Here is a 19346-nt window from a genome sequence, read left to right as displayed (position 1 = left end):
ATACACATTGCACTTGAAGCCGAAGACCCAGTACTTGCAAATTAGGTCCCTTGTGGTCTATGCCATTGACATATACAGGGCACTGCGTGTTTAATGCAGTGACATGACGTGTGAACTCAACCTTTTACAAGGTGATCACAGATTACAAGCTCCATTTGGCTGTGGGAAAGTCCTCTCCACTCTGGAATGACAGAAACAATTTTGGCTCATTAACACTGAAAACAGCAGAGACACTCTTAGTCCAGATCTTGGACAAAAACTTCATGTAAATGGGGGTGAAAAGTCCAGCATCACAGTGCAGAGTCATGACATTGCGCTGTCCTTGGCTCTCAGTAGGATTGTCTACAAACCTCTGGCCATGAAATGCATAGTTCCCACACTGATGAGACCCACATGTGAGAGTCTACCTGAGAGCGACCTGGAGATGCGGCTGCACTGGGAATGGGAATGTGACCTGGAGATGGTTTGCACTGGGAATGGGAATGTGATCATCCTTCTACTCACTGCTGCCCCCCCTTACACAACACTCTATTTTAATTCTGAATAAATATTCTTACTACACATTCTTTATGTCTGTTAAGCACTATCAACTTCTCTCCTTTAGGCGCTGACACAAAACTGCAGGTTGATAATTCATTTTGATCCAAGGCTTTGAAATGCAGCCACTTGCTCTGATTGATGAAGAAAATATAATGCTTGGGAAGCTAGCCTTCCATCCCACTCTCACATACAGCCTTGTGGTGGTATTCTATTTGTACTGAAATGTGATTTTAATTATATGTTAATAAATAAAGTTGCCCGGGGGTCAGAGCTATTAGAGCTATAGAAAGAGCATGGCAGTGGTGGCGCACGCCTTTAATCCCATAGATCTCTGTGTGTTCAGGGATACAGCCAGCATTGGAGACATACGCCTTTAAGACCTAGAGGGCTGTACTTACAGGCAGTGATGAGGCAGTCATGTGTTTGCGTTTACAACCAATGAGAAGGCAGAACCGAAAGACTATGTAAAGACAGACACACAGGAAGTAGCTCTCTTTTGGGGAGAGCTAGGACCACCGCAGGAGGAAGGGTGAGATTTTAGCTCTGAGCTCTGACCTCTTGGCTTTCTCCTTTACATTGGTTCTGTGTTTCTTATTTAATAAGACAGTTGGTTACATTTACACAGCCTGGGATGGAATGTTCCAGTGGGGACAGGTGTGAGGGTGGGTGAACAAGGTAAGACTTTTATGTAAGTCGCTCTTGCCTCCATTTGCTAGTCAAGACCATGTGAACACTTCTTTAGGAGTCTTTTATCATCGTCAGCTCAGTCTAAATGGGACATTGAGGAAAAATCATCTTCATCATACCCAGCACCAGTGTCTCCTCATCCTGCCTCTGCTCTGAACCATGCTCTGAAGCTCATTCACTGTGGAGCTTTCCCGGATCACCCATAGCTAACTGCTGTCCTATGTTTCCCACTGTGATGCCTCCTGAGAAAAATACACATGGGAACCTAGAATGAATACAGAGGAAATCTGGGGATGTATACTGGCAGACACCACCATACACCAGAAACTGAGTGATCAGTGTAGCTAGGAAGGCAATGGTGAGCCCGAGCCTAAGGCTGCTTCCAGGGCAATCAATCGTCCAGTCCACCACAGGCCAAAGACAGGCTATTAAAATCAAGTACAGCTGGACATTATTGGTGAAATCCAATTGGGCATTGGAGTGATTGATGCCAACGAACAATGCAGTACAGCACACGACACTGGTTCACGCTCTTATGTGGCTCTCCCAGGTGACGTCACTATAGGGTTTCAGAAGGCTGACAACTGCGGCTGCGTGGGGCCACCCACCAGGTAGAGGAGAACGACGTTGGCAATCACCTTGTCAGGGAGGAGCATGGCATTCTGCTGGATCTGTAGCAGGTTGAGCACCAGAGCAGGACCATGCCTAATGAGAACAGCATGAGGCTCCAGGGCACCAGACTATGTGCCCATCGCCAGGCCACACACTGGCCCCGGGGCTTAGGCTCTAGGGATCTGGGAGGCCCTGCTGACAGCAGGCTGCCTCAATTATGCTTCTCGGGAGGAGGCCGTGTATCCTGGGCATCCAAGGCCATGCAGCCTGGGCATCCAAGGCCAGGCACACACTACAATAGCATGTAGCATACCCAGAGAGCCTAGGAGTAATCCCTGACTAACATTTTTTATGAATGAACATATTATTATTTTTTGTATCATTTTGTATAAATAGAATCACATAAATAATGAAGTTTTGTGTTTTTTCCCTGTGAACCGGAACAATACAATATAGCATGAACTATGCTAGCCTTATCCATTTGTATTTCTTGATAATTTTGTAGTCTGTTACTTCAATATTCACTTTACACATATGATGTGAATTATGGTGGTTTGAAAGAGAATGGTTGCTGTCTAAGTTAGAGTTTCTATTGCTGTGACGAGACACCATGACCACAGCAACTCTTATAAAGAAACACATTTAATTGGGGCTGGCTTACGCTTCAGAGGTTAAAACCATTATCGTCACGGTGGTAAACATGGCAGCATGCAGGCAGACATGGTGCTGAAGAAGGAGCTGAGAGTTCTGCATTTTGATCCACAGGCAGAAAAAGGAGACTGCCACATTGGACCAAGCTTGAACATGTAAGATCTCAAAGCCCACCTCCACAGGGACACACTTCTTACAAATATGCCACACCTGCTCCCACAAAGCCATATCTCCTAATAGTGCCACTCCCCATGGGACAGGTATTCAAATATATGAGTCTATGGAAGCTATTCCTATTCAAACCACCACATAATCCAAATCCAAAAATAAATTATTTTTCTCCCAGAAGTATTACTTTTAAAACACATATGGAATCATGAAGGTACAAAAGCATAAAAGCAGTGTTGTGGTGTCACAATACCTGAATTCACATGACAACTACATGTCTATGAGAGAGTTCCTGCAGGATTACTACCCCTTACCACAGAAGCCTCTCACAGTCCATGGCAATAAACAGAGACCCACAACTGTTCAATGAGCACAAAATAAAGGGCAGTCTTCCTGCCCCGAGGATTATTGTAGAAGAGGGAGCAGAATTGTAAGACCCAGAGACAGTAAATGATAACCACGGGAAAGCAGTGTTCTCGGACACAACAGGGCAGTTACAATAATGAATCGAGATGGCTATGACCAAATGGACAAGACCAGGCCAGACAAAATCCCAGCTTGGAAAATGGAGGAAAGTTCTCTTCTAGCTGAGGAACTGTGGCAGTTGATAGCTTCTGAGAGAGAGATTCAGTTGTTCTCAGGGTTGGGGCCCCTCAGAGAGGCTACCTAGGCTCCAGGCGATGGCCGTGTATCCATGCACAACTGGAAGCTCCAAGAGAAGAAGGGTGAGAAGGAGGAGGAGGAAGAGGAGGAGGAGGAGAAGAAAAACCCATGAAAATTGAGATGTTATAGTAGTGTTGCAAAGGATTCATTTTAGAGGCGTTTCACTTTTCTTGGTGGGCTTTATTTCAGGGATGTTTCATGAGGCTGTTATGAATGGGGTTGGATTCCTGATTTCTTCTTGATGTGTTTGTCTGCGGTATTCAGGATAGCTAATTATTTTTCTGTTATCTGTTTCTATCACTGTTCATGATCTCACTCATATCTAGAATCCAAACCTGTTAAACTCACAGTAGTTGAGAGTAGATGAAAGATACCGGAGGTCATGGAGGTCAGAGGGAGGATTCCTCTGGGAAACATGTCAAAGAAGACTAAGTTAAAATGTGACAGGAGCAAGATTCTCTGGCTTTCTACTAGACAGTATGCTGGCTTTACATACAGAGAATACTACATACTGGGGAGAATTAGAGAGATAGATTTAGAGTTTGTCTAAACACTATGCATTGTACACTTGTATCCAGTGCAATTTTCAATACTCTGTCCATTTGTAAAATTTTTGGAGTTTTGGAGTATCAACTAAGAAATTGAAATATTTTGAAAAGATACAAAATTAACAAATCAAAAGTGTTTTATACAGCAAAACTGAATGGGATTCAAAATAATTTAATTGTATATGATGGTTTGTTACATTAAAAAATACAAAACTACAAGATTTAATTTAAATAACTTAAATTACATAAAGAGTAAAATAAATACACACATAATACACAGAGATACCCATATGGATGCAGAAACAAATGCCCTTACATATAGATAAAATTTATACTGTTTTGCTGAAATATCTAGGTAGGTGGATTGAATTCATGTTAAAATAAATGAGTCTTTAAAGGATAATTTATGCAGTGTTGTAGCCCAGCGAAGTTCTCACCACTTTTCTTGGGGACTTACTTCTTCTTCTCAGTTAATCTTGCCAGCAGGTTGGCTGAGGAAGACAGGGCTCTCCTGACTTCTGCTCTGACCACCTCCCAGGCACAGGGGCTGTGTTTCTTCTCCTTCAGGTAGACAGTGATCCTGTGGAAGTAGTTCCTCAGAGCCACCATGGAGTCTTCCTGGCTCAGGGATGGCTCCTGCACCTCCACCTGCTCCATGAGACAGTCTTGCAGGTCATTGAGCAGCTGGTGGAGCTCATCACAGAAGGTGTTTAAGAGGCTTGTCTCCCAAGCAGCAGATGATTCATTGGAGGTGAAGAGGGTCAGGACCTGTTGGATCAACTCACCCAGGACCTGGATGGGTTGAGCCTTTTGGATCTGCTGGGCATCCACCTTCTCCAAAGGGAATGCAAAGTCCATTCTGTCCTTCAGGCAGGAGAGAGGGGAGAGTCTCCTTATTTGTGCCAGGAGTGTGGAGGCTCTCTTGTTCCTGAGGTGATGAGTCTGAGGCAGGTCACATCCCAGACAGCAGCTTGACTGGTAGTGCATCACCACCAGGAATGTCAGGAGAGCACAGGGCCTGGCCATTGTGAATGTTGCAGATGCTGCTGGTCCTCTGGGCTCTGTGGTCCTGAACCTTGCTCTTTAGAGTCTCTGAAGACAATGCTGTGTGCATCTGTCTTATATAGGGGGAAACACCACTTTCCATTTTCTGAATGCCCTCCCCTTATTTCCCAATTGTCTTTTCACTTTAACTTATTCTCTGATTGCTTTTGGGAATTTTTTCTAAGCCATTTTGGTTTTCATCTTTGCTTCCTCTTTCACTGCTGCCCTCAGAAAGCTGTTTTACAGTTTTTTTCTAAATAGAATTATCATTAACTATTACTCCACAGTAGACATCCTTTTTTTGAAATGTACACATGTATTGTAAAGTCAAAATTTTTCTCTAAAAATTGTAATTCAAAGTTATTGTAATTCATTTTATATTTTTTATTTCTATCATTTAAATAAACATTTGTCATAATGTATGGTATGATGCAAAAAGTGTTCCTAAGTTAAAGTATTGATGCAATGGTATACTTTAAATTTTTCCAATGTTTAAAGACTAACACTAATTTTCTTCAAATTGCATTCATTAATTCTGCTATTAATTTATATAAAATGTTAATTGAATTAACAGTGTATCTTAGTTATTTATCCAATGATTGTCATGCCATCATCAGGTCTCAGTGAGTAAAGGCTTGCTGTTCAGGCTTGATGAGCTGTATTTCATTCCTGGAACCCATTGCTGAAATAAAGAAACTAACTCCTATAAGGTGGGCTCCAACCATTTCATTCACAATTTGACAACCTTGTGCCTGCAAATACACACTCAATGTATGCAGGTACACACAGAGCCCTCCAAATGACAACCATGACACAAATACACACTAACACAGATACACACACTCATTCATGAACATCCACAAACACACAGACACACACTCTCATATACACATGCACAGGACACGTAAACACACTCGCATACATACCATCACACACAGATACATACTCAAAGACAAAGGAGAGTATTGATACACCATCACACAATTATGTACATACATACACCAATACACAAATATCCATGCATATACACACTCACAGATAGACAAACACATGCGCACACACACATATCCCCACAATACGCACACATAAACAGACTCACACACACATGCCCACAGACACACACATACACATATTCTCACACTTAATACAGATTTTCAACACATATACACACAGCTATACATGAAAACACACAAGCACACACCAATGTACACATTCCAACACATACAAATACATACCATCATTCAAACATAAACACTCACACACACAAATTTCCACACATACACACATTTGCACTAACACACACATATGCACAATCCCATATTCCACATATATATACAACACACACAAACTTACACACAGAATCACACATGCATATCCTTACAAACATTAGCATACACACTTTCTCACATATATACACAAACACACATACACACACACAGACACACATGAACACACACTCAGACAGATATACATGTATAGTCACACACAAATCCATTCATAGACACACACTCACATGTATACACAAGAGTGAGGAGCTATTAAAAATGTCAAAGGTTAATTTTCACTTATTTTGTCTCACAAGTTTGAACTGCATGGATTTTTGGGTCCACTGCATAGTAGGAAGACAATGGGACTCACAAGTCACTCACTTCATGGTTTCCAAGATGCAGACAGGGACGAAGTGTGTCCTTAGATGGAGCCCCAACCTTCTTCCAGCAAAGCCTCACTACCTGGTAGTCCACTCATCTCCAACAATCAGCAGGCTTTCACTGATACAGTTTGCTCCTTGAGGATGATGAAGGTTCATGTTCCCTGTGAACACTGCTCCCATGAGTACCAGCCTCCAGCACAGGAAACCTCGAGAGACGCTCCATATCCAAACCACACATACAGGTGAAGTGTCTGAACACTCGATTTCAAAGGCTTAGGTTCTCAAATGTATGCCATGAGTACTGTTACAATCACACCAAATTTATAATCATTTTAATCATCATGTGATGTTTATCTTCATGCACAGGACACTGTAGTATTGTTGAGTCCCTATAAACAATGTTTGTGTCAAATCATAAGAAAAGCAGTTCCAGCTCCTCAATGTCTCCTACAGCAGCTAGGGATCTGCAGGGTCATTTCTGTGTGTATTTAACTTCAAAGTCTTTGTCTTACTTCTGTAAATAATAAATAAATAATAAATTAATTAATTTAAATATCCACAACAAATAATCTTATATTTGTTTTATGTTATGTAAAAAGCCCTTCTGTGTAGGAGAACATTAGAGTCACTATTCCCCTCACCTCCAAACTGCATCTACCTGCAACATTTGCTTCTCAGCTGCGGATAATTTCTTTGGAAACCTGTCCCCTCATCTCTGTGTCTACTGACCCTGGTGATGGTTTCCCTGGCGGTGCAGTGTAGCTTGAGTTTTCCTGCCTTGCCCACAGTCAGGACAAATCTCTGTCACCCGCCAGTCCCACAGCCGCTCAGACCCAACCAAGCAAACACAGAGACTTATATTGCTTACAAACTGTATGGCCGTGGCAGACCTCCTGTTAACTGTTCCTATATCTTAAAGTAACGCATTTCTACAAATCTATACCTTGCCACGCGGCTCGTGGCTCACCAGCATCTTCACATGCTGCTTGTCCTGGCGGTGGCTGGCAGCTGGCTGGCCGCGTCTCCTTCTGCCTTCCTGCTCTTTTATCTCTCCTCTCTGTTAGTCCTGCCCATACCTCCTGCCTAGCCACGACCGATCAGGTTTTATTTATTGACCAATCAGAGCAACTTGACATACAGACCATCCCCCAATACAGCCAAGTGCAGACCATCTCAGACACCTGCACTCAGGCCCATGGTCCTAATCATCCTCTATGCAAACCTGCTGGGTAACGCCACAAGGAACCCAAGAAGGGCTCCCACAGGACATACATTAACATCCCACAGCAGTGCAGAAAATTCCTAGTGCCCTTTCCTCCCCTCAGTCTTCATGGCCTTCTGATGTCTGTCTTGGAATCTTTACATAGGAAGTCTGTCTTTCTGTCATTCCTGTGGATGCACATGGATAACACGACGAACGTGAATTTCAAATGTTTAGGAAGGCGAAAGAAAGGTAGGAATGTGTCAAGCATGTTCAAAAGGATGGTCTACTGATAGCAAAGTTCTTTAGCATTTTCCTTTGTCTGAAAGTTCATCAGTCCTCCATTTCAAGAACACAATATTTTACCTGTGAGTACAAACATGCACACATACGTATGTGCACAGCACATACAGAGAATAATTTATTTCATTCAATATGTAGGTATTTATCTTAGAGGTACAAGATTTAGGCCTCAGTTTTCTTGCTTATTTTAAGTGGAAAGAGATACTCCATGGCCCCTTGGTCTTCCATAACTGAGTAGTGATTGGTCAGAGCCTTCATAGCACAGTCTCTTCAGAATGGAGAACCAGATGATGCTTTTCCTCTTTATTTCCACAGGTGACTCATTACGAATGGGTTCTCTGACATTTCTCGTCTCAGGAATAAGTTCTCCCTCTCAAGACCCACATGGCTGTGCTTCCCTGATCCCTCAGAGTCAGGATCAGTGTTGACACCTCCCTTTTGCTTACCCCATTGCACTGAGGTCTACAGTGTTCTTCAACTTGTGACAATCACCCAGACCTGCAGTGCTGGTTCCTCCTTGGTGTGTATGTGTGTGCAGAGCCTGACCCCAGGATGGTGTTACTTCTAATAACATGGGACTTACTCAGTACCTCTCAAGTTCATTACAACTCTCTGCAGCACAGTGAAATCTCATCCTCAGCCCTCCCTCTTGTACTTACTCCATGACAGAGGGCTTCAAGAATGACTTCAGAAGTCATTTTATTCTAGTTGTCCTAATATACATGAGTTCTTAAGTATATGAAGGATCAAATTTGGTTTGCATTGTATATTAGGTATTTATTGAATGATCATTTGGTGGTTATTATGGCACAATCACCAAGAGCTTCTCAATCAAGACTGACATATTAATGTTCATCCCTGGAACTCATGGTGGGAGCAGAAATCTTATTCATGGAAGTTGTTCTCTCACTCCACATCTTTGCTGCACACACACACACATGTTCACAAAAACTCATAAAATATATCATCTATGCTTTGCTCCAAGGAAGTTTCAGCGTTATTTACCAATTTGGTGACCTCTGACCTTAAGATGGAAAGGGATGCCGTCTTGGCCTGTAGGTTTCGTGAACTGTTTAGTGTTCCAGGAGACCATTCGTCTGAATGAAGACCATTCCGGGCTTCTCTATGGTATAGCCATTGTGACTTCTACTGTTAACAGAGCGTCTCTGAAATTTCTCTCAGTCATGGACCAATTTTGTCATCCTTGGGGTTGTGCTTCACAGTGCCTTCAAAGTCAGGATCTATGGATACATCTCCCTTCTGGCCAATATTCCCCTATCGAGGATTTTTTGTCTAACAACAATTACCCAAAATGGAATGCACATTCTTTCTAGCTGTGTCTGAGATTAGAGGCTGTGATCCCTGATTGCTGCCTTTTCTCTAAGTGCCCTGTGACTTCTTCAGTGGCTTTGGAGTTGACTCACATTCTCTGCTGCACAGTAGGGCAGAATGTCCTCGGCCCTCTTCTTGTATCCCACTCCTTGAGAGTGCTCACCATACCTTGATGACATCAGCACTCACACACAGTGTGGTGTTTGCTTGTTTTTTGTGGTCATAAAACCTAGAAGACTGCTGTTCTTATTTCAGTGGATTCATTAGAAAGGCTTTTATGTTCAGCAGTGATCATAGTGTCAGGAATCCCCAGATGTCAACAGCAGAAGACCCTGTGATCTGTAGTGATGTGTAAATATCCCAGTTTACATTTGTAAGAGATAAGTATTTATGGTTTTTCCAAAAATGTAGTTTTGTGATCAGGAGTTTTCACTAACTGCTGCTGTGCCTCAAGTTAGGAGGTGGAAATACAGACCAGAAGACACAGTGATAGCAGTACCTCTGATTGCCTATTAGTTACCCAGAAGTTTGGACCTACAGATATTTATGGAGTTATACTTTAGTAGTGGATACTGCACAAACTCTGTCTTTGCTCATCAGAAAATTGAGCAGAAGAACCTTGAGGGATTCCATCACATAGAAGTGTTTCAGTGCTGCAATGTGTACAATTTTTCATTCAATTTTTCTACAGGGATGGAGGCTCCATGGTGGATGTTATTTCTGTTTTGATTTTTCATTGCATTAAATATTTTATTTCCTTTTTCCACTTTTCTAGAGAGAAGATACTGAAGTTGTTGGTGGCATTGAAGTGAAATTGTGGTGTCACTTGAAATGAAAGCAAAACAATGGAAGTGATGTTATCCCAGTGGGGAAGCAATAGCAACAATGTTAAGAGTGTTCAACTTAAAAGTTCAATGGCCATAAAATAAAGCTATTTTACATCAAACTGAGTGCACTTAGGAACTTGAACTGCAGAGTCAATGCAATCACACTCAAAATTTCAATTATTTTCTTCCCAGCAACACCAAACTTAAGACACCTGTGGAAACAGGAAGCTGCTAGAGAGCAGGAATGTCAAGAATAAGAGCAAGGGCCATGGTGTCAAAAGGCCTGATTTTATACATTACCCCCCACATCTCACAGAGGATAAGTGCATCTGTCAGTGCTCCTCAGAGGAGGTTCTCATGGCAATAGATGACTGGACACAGACACTTCCAAGTGGTCAATGTACAGGGAATAGGTGTCTGAGCAAAGATCAGTATGGCTTTCCTGGTATCCATAGTGCAGTACACTTTACACAAGAGCTGGCAGGAAGATGGGGATTCCCAGAGACACTTTCTGACTGTAGGAAACAGGGATTTGTAGACAACATATAGTAGCTGCAGGTCCATATTGATAGCAGCTGTGACTGCATGCACAGTCTGAGTATGATAGAGAAAGATAAAATTCCAGTTTCAAGCAGGGAGCATGTCAGGAAATCCCAGCCCTAGCTGATGAACTATTTTCAACTTATGGCTGCAGGGAGAGGAAGATTGAGTTATCCTCAGTAATGGGGCCCCTGAGAGGTTGCCCGTGTCCACTAGATGGCGGTGTATCCATGGACCACTGGCAACAGTTAGCAAAGAGATTGCTAGTCCAGGCACTGGGCTGAGCTCCTGGTGTTCAGTAGAAGGGAGGGAGGTGGGATCCTAGAAGCAAAGGGGAAAGAGAGTCAAGATCATGATGGGGAAAACCAGAGAGACAGCTGACCTGAGCTAGTGGGATCTCAGGGACACTGGACTGACTACTGGGGGACCTGCATGGAACCCAACTAGGCCCCCTGAATTCTGCTGACACATGTGTGGCTTGATCTGTTCATGAGGCCCCTGGCATTGGGACCAGGATTTGTCCCAAGTGCAAGAACTGGCTTGGGGGATCCCAAATCCTATGCTGGGACACCTTGCTCAGCCTTGAAGAAGTGGGGAGCTATGCTCAACCTGGTATGCCACATATTGTTGACTCCCAAGGGAGGCCTTTTCTTCTCTGAGGAGTTGTTGGGTGACAGGGTTGATGCTGGTAAGGTGAGGACCAGAGAAGAGGAGGGAGGGACACCTGGGCTTAGTATGTGAAATGACAAAAATTGAAATAAAGAAAAGATACCAAATGAAATTGAGAGGGATGAGCTAGGGTGTTTTAGAAGATTTGTATTCACTCCCCTTGTTAGATTTATTTCAGGGTATGTTTTTTGAGGCTATTATGAAGGGAATTTACCCTGGATAATTCTAAGTTAAACCTGTCACCAGATAGGTTTATGTGGGGAAGAAGGGATCTCACCAGGGAAGATGTCTCTACAGAATCAAACTGTAGACCAGTCTCTAAATCATTTTAATAACTGATTACTGCTATTGGAGTGTCCAGTACACTATGGGTGATCCATCCCCTGGGCAGGTGGTCCTGATGAGTATTTGAAAGCAGGCTGAGCAGGCCCTGAGGCATCAGGGCAGGAGAAAGTGTGTTCCTCCATGATCGTTATATCAGCCACTGCCTTCAGGTTCCTGCCCTGTTTAAGATCCTGGCAAAATCTCTAAGTGATGGAATGTGCTGTGATTTTAAACTATAATAAAATATTTCTACCCCAAAATGCTTTAGGTCATGATATTTTGTCTCAGCAATTGAAGACATCACCAAGACAGGGCTGACACTCCATTTTTTTCTTTTCTCATGTCTCACTTTTTTAATGGTATGTAGGAAGATCCTCATTTGTTTTGTACTTATTTTATTTTGGTTTTATGGTCTCCCTCATCTTTGAAATCCAATCCAGTTCATCTGATAGAAGCTGGGAGTCAAATGTTAATTAAGGGAGGCCAGAGAGTTCAGGGAGAATTGTAGTTCAAGAGGACTAAGGCACAATGGAACACAAGCAAGATGTTCTGGTTTCCTTCTGTACAGCATGTTGGCTATCCATCCAGAGGAGTACTATCTAATGGAGAGATGTATGAGTTTTACCATCAGCGAAAGGAACTACAAGATGGCTGCATCACCTCACCTCTTAAGTCTAAGCAGTACACATTGCTTCAGTATTATTTCCTACCACGTTCAGGTGTATTATATTTATGATGTACACAATGAGTTTAGAAGCATCAAACAGTTTTCAAAAGATCATGTGAATGACACATAAGATTAAGCATGTATTGTAAAAATTTTATAGAGTAGAAGAAATAAATTAACAATAAAGGTTTGTTATTTAAAGAAAATATAAAATTCTATGGTATAAAAAATAACTAAAATCATGTAGATAGACAAACAAGCAGAAGACCTAATAAATAAATAAAACAAATAAATAAATCAACAAACAAACAAAACATATGAATCAATAAGAAAATGCCCTTACAAATCAACACAATATAACCCAATATTAGGATAACTATCCAGGCAAGTTTGATGTCAACGTCAAAGAGTTCTTGGAGAAGGCCAAATCTGAGCAGTGAGGTGCAGGATCCTAGTCCAGGAGAGTCCTCTCCACTTTGGCTCAGGACTTATTCCTTCTCCTCAGTCAGTCCTGCCAGCAGCTTGGCTGAGGAAGACAGGGCTCTCCTGACTTCTGCTCTGACCACTTCCCAGGCACAGGGGCTGTGTTTCTTCTCCTTCAGGTAGAGAGTGATCCTGTGGAAGTAATTTCTCACAGCCACCAGGGAGTCTTCCTGGCTCAGGGAAGGTTCCTGCACCCCACCCTGCTCCATCAGACAGGCTTGCAGGTCTTTGAGCTGGTGGTGGAGGTCAGTGCAGAATGTGTCTAGGAGGCTTGTCTCCCAAGCAGCAGATGAGTCCTTTGAGCTGAAGAGGATTAGGACCTGCTGGGTCAGCTCCTGCAGGACAGGGATGGCTTGGGCCTTCTGGATCTGCTGGGCATCCACCTTCTCCAGAGGGAATGCAAAGTCCATTCTGTCCTTGAGGCAGGAGAGAGGGGAGAGTCTCCTCATTTGTGCCAGGATTGTGGAGAATCTCTTGCTCCTGAGGTGATGAGTCTGAGGCAGGTCACATCCCAGACAGCAGCTTGACCAGAAGTGCATCACCACCAGGAATGTCAGGAGAGCACAGGGCCTGGCCATTGTGAATGTGGCAGATGCTGCTGGTCCTCTGGGCTCTGTGGTCCTGAACCTTCCCCTCTAGGTTCTCTGAAGTCCATCCTGCCTGGTTCCATGTGTCTTAAATAAGAGAAAGCACTAGTTTCCATTTTCTTAATGCCCTGCCAGGACTCTCCCATGTACATTTCACTTTCTTTCAGTAATTCCCTGCTTGTTTCTGGTCATTTTTTTTCTCGCCATTTTTATTCTCATTATTGCTTCCAATTTTAATGCTCCCCCTCAACAAACCTTCTCTAGAGTTTATTCCTGAAAGAAATTGTGGTTGATATTTATATTACAGATATACCTTTCCTGTGTGAAATCACTTGTCTGTAAAGTGTAAAATCTTACCTCTAGTACTTGGCCTGGAAATTTCTTGAATTTCATGCTGCAGTTGACATTTGTGCTTCATATATTTCTTAATATAGCTACTTGAATTGTAATGTCAATTTTGTTTCAGCTAATATTTGTGAGTCTATAGGTGTTATTTGAAACAATGGCACATGTGATATTCTTGTCTATGTTGGTTAGGGTTGTGAGTTTGAGATATTTTATTCTAGTTATCTTAATACACTTGAGTTCTCTAAGTATATGAAGGATCAAATTTGGTTTGTATTTTATATTAGATATTTATTGAATGATCATTTGGTGGTTATTATGGCACAATCAACAAGAGCTTCCAGATCAAGACTGAGATATTCATGTTCATCCCTATAACTCATGGTGGGACCAGAAATCTTATTCATGGAAGTTGTTCTCTCACTCCACATTTTTGCTGCACACACACATAGGTTCACATAAACTCATAAAAATGTATCATCTATGCTTTGCTCTAAGGAAAAGTTTTGGGGTTATTTTGCCACTTTTGGTGTCCCCTCACCTTAAGATGGAAAGGGATGCTGTTTAGTGTTCCAGGAGACCATTCATCTGAATGTAGACCATTCGGGTCTTCTCTGTGGTATAGCCATTGTGACTTCTACTGTTAACAGTGTGTCTCTGAAATTTCTCTCTGTCATGGACCTATTTTGTCTGCCTGGGTTTGTGCTTCATAGTGCCTTCAAAGTCAGTATCCATGGATACATCTCCCTTTCTGCTCATCATTCCCTTTTGCAGGATCTTTCTACCAAAGCCAATTACCCAAAACAGCATGTATATTTTTCTAGCTGTGTCTGATTCAAAGATTGTGATACCTGATTGCTGCCTTTTCTATACTTGCCCTGTGACTTCTGTAGAGTTTGAGTCGACTCACACTCTCTGCCCCACAGTGGCACAGTGTCCTCAGCTGTCTTCTTCTTCTTCCTCTTCTTCTCCTCCTCCTCCTTTTCCTCTTCTTCTTTTAAATTATTTATTTATTTATTTATTCATTTATTCATTTATTATGTATATATCATATGTGACTGTAGGCCAGAAGTGGGCACCAGATCTCATTACAGATGGTTGTTAGCCACCACGTTGTTTCTGGAAAATGAACTCAGGACCTCTGGAAGATCAGTAAGTGCTCTTGACCTGTCAGCCATCTCTACAGTCTCCTTAGCTGTCTTCTTGTACCCCACTCCCTGGGAGTGTTCACCATATCTTCATGACATCAGCACTCACACAACTTGTGGTGTTTGTTTGCTTTTTAGCTCCCTAAATCCAACAAGGTTGCTGCTCTCATTTCAGTGGATTCATCAGAAAGGCTTTTTTTGTTGAGCAGTGTGCACATGGCCAGAGGTCAGAATCTCAAGAATCCCCAGATGTCAACATCAGAAGACTCTAAGGTCTGTAGTAAAATGTAAATATCCCAGTTTGTCCTTGTAAGATATAAGTGTTTGAGTTTTTTTTCCCAATACAACTTTTCTGATCAATATTTTTCACTGAGTGCTTGCTGTGCCTGAAGTTGGGAGGTGGAAATACAGACCAAAAGACACAGTGATAGCAGTGCCTCTGATTGCCTGTTAGTTACCCAGAAGTTTGGACTTACAGATATTTATTCAGTTTTACTTTAGTAGTGGATACTGCACACACTCTGTCTTTGTCCATTTCAAAATTGAGCAGAAGAGCCTTGAGGGATTCAACCACATAGTAGAGGTTCAGTACTGCCAATGTGTATAATTATTCATTTAATTTTTCTATGGTGATGGAGTCTCCATGGTGGATGTCATTTGTCTCTTGAATTTTCTTTGCATTGAATATTTTGTTACTTTCCCTCCCCCCACTTTCCTAGAGAGAAGATACTGACGTTGTTGGTGGCATTGAACTGAAATTGTGGTGTCACTTGAAATGAAATCAAAAGAAGGAAGTGTTGTCATCCCAGTGGGGAAGCAATAGCAACAACTTTCTGCTGCACTGTGGTACAGTGTCCTCAGCCCTCTTCTTGTGACCCATTTCCTGAGATTGCTCACCATATCTTGATGACATCAGTACTCACACACAGTGTGGTTTTGCTTCATTTTTAGCATCATAAATTCTTGAAGATCACTGCTATGGTTTCAGTGGATTCATTTGAAAAGCTTTTGTGTTCAGCAGTAAACACATGACCAGAGGTCAGAGTGTCAAGGTTCCCCATATGTTTTGCTTTTCAAGAGTTGCCATGGTCATGTTTCTCTTCACAGCAATAGAAACTATCTAAGATGCTCTCCTCACATCGTGGTCCTGTGTCAGTTTCTTTATTCCTGTCTCTTGATTCCCCAATTCTATTGAACCAAAGCAGATTATTATATCTAACATGTAGAAAATGATATGGCTGTACATATTTTCTGGGCATGGTGATAGTATGGGACTGCTTTAAAGTAATTTATTCTATTATGTAAACATAAAGATGATTAAAATTATCTTCAAAATAAGGACCAAGGAAAGAATGCAGAAAGTCATGTCTAAAAGATGTTGCACAATGACACACAGACTCTAGTTTATCCATAATCATACTCCCTGACAAAGTCTTCTACAATTACAAGCTCTGCAGATCAACTTGGTATCAATCAATTTTCCCCTTATACGCACTCCACAGTGTGTGTCCCTATATATTGGATAATCCTTTATCTATTCCTGTGATTCTCCTGATGACTCCAACATGGCAACCTTCATGTGGGCATGTTCCACAAACAAAGTGACAATGACAAATTTCTCCTGACCATGAAGTTGAGTGGCTAGACCAGACAGAAGGAAGGACTTTGTAGTTGACCAGTTACTCTTAAGAAGGAGTTGATGAGACATATTGGCCTGAGTTACCGCTGAAGGCCATATCTGGGTCCATAGTCCTGCTGCACTGGTGTGTGTGTTGATGTCCATGGCCACTGTCACCACAGAGGTCCATAAGAACTGTACATGTTGAAATCCAAGAGCCTTGCTGAGCCCACCCTGCTCTTCACTGGCTCTGGAATGACTAGACCTTCCCCTCACTGGACACTGCAACAGGAGAGCTGCCTCAGTTCCTCTTGGGATGTATAGTACCACACCCCTCACTGTGGGCACTGGAGAGGAGTCCCCAATGGAATTGGTGTAGGAAAGCTGTCTCTAACCCCGACCTGAGGAGGCTGGTCCCAGCTGCCCAAATGAGGAGCTCAGCTACCACTTAGACCCACATCCTTGCCCTTGGGTTGCCCCCCCCCTATCATCTATCCCATTTATGACCTGATGACTGGTCCTACAGAACATTAACTTGTAGCTGGAGTTTTTTCAAGTTCTGCCTGGCATGGGTCAGGAAAAATCTCTCTCACTGGCCTGTCCCAAAGCCATTTAGACTCAACTGAATAAACACACAGAGACTTATATTGCTTACAAACTGTATTATCGTGGCAGGCTTCTTGCTATCTAATTCTTCCACCTTAAATTAACCCATGTCTCTTAGTCTATGAGTTGCCACATGGTTCTTGGCCTTCTGCTACCTTACATCTCACTTGTCATGGCGGCGGCTGGCAGTGTCTCTCTGTCTCAGCCTTCCACTTACCAGAATTTTCCTCTCTCCTTCTTCCCCCTATATTTCCTGTCTGGCTACCGGCCAATCAGTATTTTAATTATTAACCAATCTGAGCAACACTTTTAACATACAGCACATCACACAGCAATAACCGCAGCATCTCTATGACTGACTTGGGGCAATAACAGTATATGAGGGGAGTTTCTTTATGTAGGGTCCAGTGTAGATGGTGGGCCAGAGGCCAGAAGTCTTGAACCCGACAAAAGACTCATTGCAAAGAACATTTGAGGGTGAGGCTGACTGAAGAAAAAGGTATACTGTGTGACATACTGAATCTCCTGATGTCATTAGGACAAATGAAGAAGAGTTGGGGAAGTGGGAAAGGCAGCGGGTTGAGGTGGATTTTTAGGTCTGTTTCATTTTGTTTTTAATTAATTTCTGTCGGTGGTCAATGCTGAAGCGGTGAGTGATAGATATGAGAGTGCTGGAGGGGTGCAGGATTGGGGTGCATGATGTGAAATTCCCAAAGTATCATATATATGTATTTATGAAGTGGATGGAAGTCTAGGGTTTCCCTGGCAGCTGAACCTACAGATGGACATTGTCTTCTTCACTACATCTGTACTGAAGAATGCAAAGAGGCTGTTGGGTCAAGATACTCTGGGCTGTTGATCTGTGACCCTGCAAAACACAGACCTCAATCCAGTTTGAATAAGGGCTAGTTCATTCTGTACCAGTTAAGAGTGACTGTAATATTGTCTGTAACAAGGATTCAGGTTCCCCTTGTGACATGTTCTATTGTGGAGAGGTAACCTGAACTTTTGAAGTCACCCTTCAAACAACAGTCATAAGTCAGTGCATTTCCCAAGCCCAGTGTTGCTGGTCTCAGTAGGCAGAGCAGCAGGGGCAGAATCTTTTCTGTGGGTTCAGACATTATTTTACATCATTCCTAGCTGGGGCATGGTTTGCTCAGTTACATGACACATTACAAATGCTTTACCTACTGGTCAAAATGATGTGAGGTCAGACACAGAGCTTGGTTGTAGTTATCAACTGAGGGGACTACACACAGACTCCTCCTTCTCCAGAGAACCTCCTCTAGAGAAGACTAGAGGGGAAAAAGCCTTACTGACTGTTTTGTGCATGTTGAGCAGACCACTGTCCAGAAGGCATGACCCTTGTGGACCTGGGAGGGGGCTCCCTCCCTCAGATGAGAAGTGAAGGGAATTGAGTCTTCCAAACTGATGTCAGTTCTTCTGGGGAAAATGCCTGTTTTAGTTGTGGGAAAACTCTTCTGAGAAATATAATTTCTAAAGAAAACACACCAGAGTTAAATCGTTTCTTCTTTGACAGTGATGGCCAGTAGGGAGCTCTCTTCCTCTCTAAATGTTTGAAAATGGCAGATTATTTCCTCTGTCCCTGCCCCTCTCCCTCCTCTTCCCCCTCCCCCTCCCCCTCCCCTTCTCTCTCCCACTGCCTCTTCCTCTCCCCACACTACCCTTCCCCCTACCCCTCTCTCTGTTTTTGGCCATAGTTAGAATTTGTTCTTTCGAAGAACAGTCTGATTTAAACAAAACAAAACAAAAAAAGAGGAAACTCCCTCACAAAACTTGAATTGCTTCATATTCTATTTCAGCTGGTGGTTATGCGTTTCCATAAATATAATAGCCAGAAAGCAAGATGTAATAGATATCAGTTGTAGAATGGCAGAGCTGGTTGATGAGGAGAGAATGAGAAGCAAACTCTTGTCTTCCCACATCAGGGAGGAGGAAACCAGGCCTATGAGGCTAAAAGATTGGGGTCTGGGAAAGCAGGGAGGGACTGTGAGTATATCAGAAAGAAAGTTGTGTGCACGTATATGTACATTATTATATATAGCATGTGCTGCTATTAAGTAGTGCATCATATATAATATATATGTTTATAAATACTTCCCATTCATTGT

The 19346-nt window shown here is 42.5% G+C and overlaps 2 protein-coding genes and 1 pseudogene across 2 annotated transcripts; all 3 read right to left on the bottom strand.

Moving 5' to 3' along the window:
* Positions 1 to 1249: 1249 nt before the first annotated feature.
* LOC102913674 (insulin-induced gene 1 protein pseudogene) lies at positions 1250 to 2091 on the bottom strand (annotated as a pseudogene).
* A 2231-nt stretch (positions 2092 to 4322) lies between these two features.
* LOC102921402 (interferon alpha-12-like) lies at positions 4323 to 4895 on the bottom strand. Its single transcript, XM_006973996.1, has one exon. The coding sequence runs from the start codon at positions 4893 to 4895 to the stop codon at positions 4323 to 4325; it is 573 nt and encodes a 190-aa protein (XP_006974058.1).
* An 8020-nt stretch (positions 4896 to 12915) lies between these two features.
* LOC102909569 (interferon alpha-12-like) lies at positions 12916 to 13488 on the bottom strand. Its single transcript, XM_006975955.3, has one exon. The coding sequence runs from the start codon at positions 13486 to 13488 to the stop codon at positions 12916 to 12918; it is 573 nt and encodes a 190-aa protein (XP_006976017.2).
* Positions 13489 to 19346: the final 5858 nt, after the last annotated feature.

This window comes from Peromyscus maniculatus, chromosome 2 (genome assembly GCF_049852395.1).
Source record: "Peromyscus maniculatus bairdii isolate BWxNUB_F1_BW_parent chromosome 2, HU_Pman_BW_mat_3.1, whole genome shotgun sequence".
In the NCBI taxonomy this organism is placed as follows: domain Eukaryota; kingdom Metazoa; phylum Chordata; class Mammalia; order Rodentia; family Cricetidae; genus Peromyscus; species Peromyscus maniculatus.
The sequence above is the reverse complement of the archived record's forward strand: the minus strand, read 5'-3'. Positions and strand labels throughout refer to the sequence as shown.

Bases quoted from the DNA above. Each gene is read 5' to 3' on its own strand.
- LOC102921402 (XM_006973996.1), bottom strand. From the start codon at position 4,895: ATGGCCAGGCCCTGTGCTCTCCTGACATTCCTGGTGGTGATGCACTAC.
- LOC102909569 (XM_006975955.3), bottom strand. From the start codon at position 13,488: ATGGCCAGGCCCTGTGCTCTCCTGACATTCCTGGTGGTGATGCACTTC.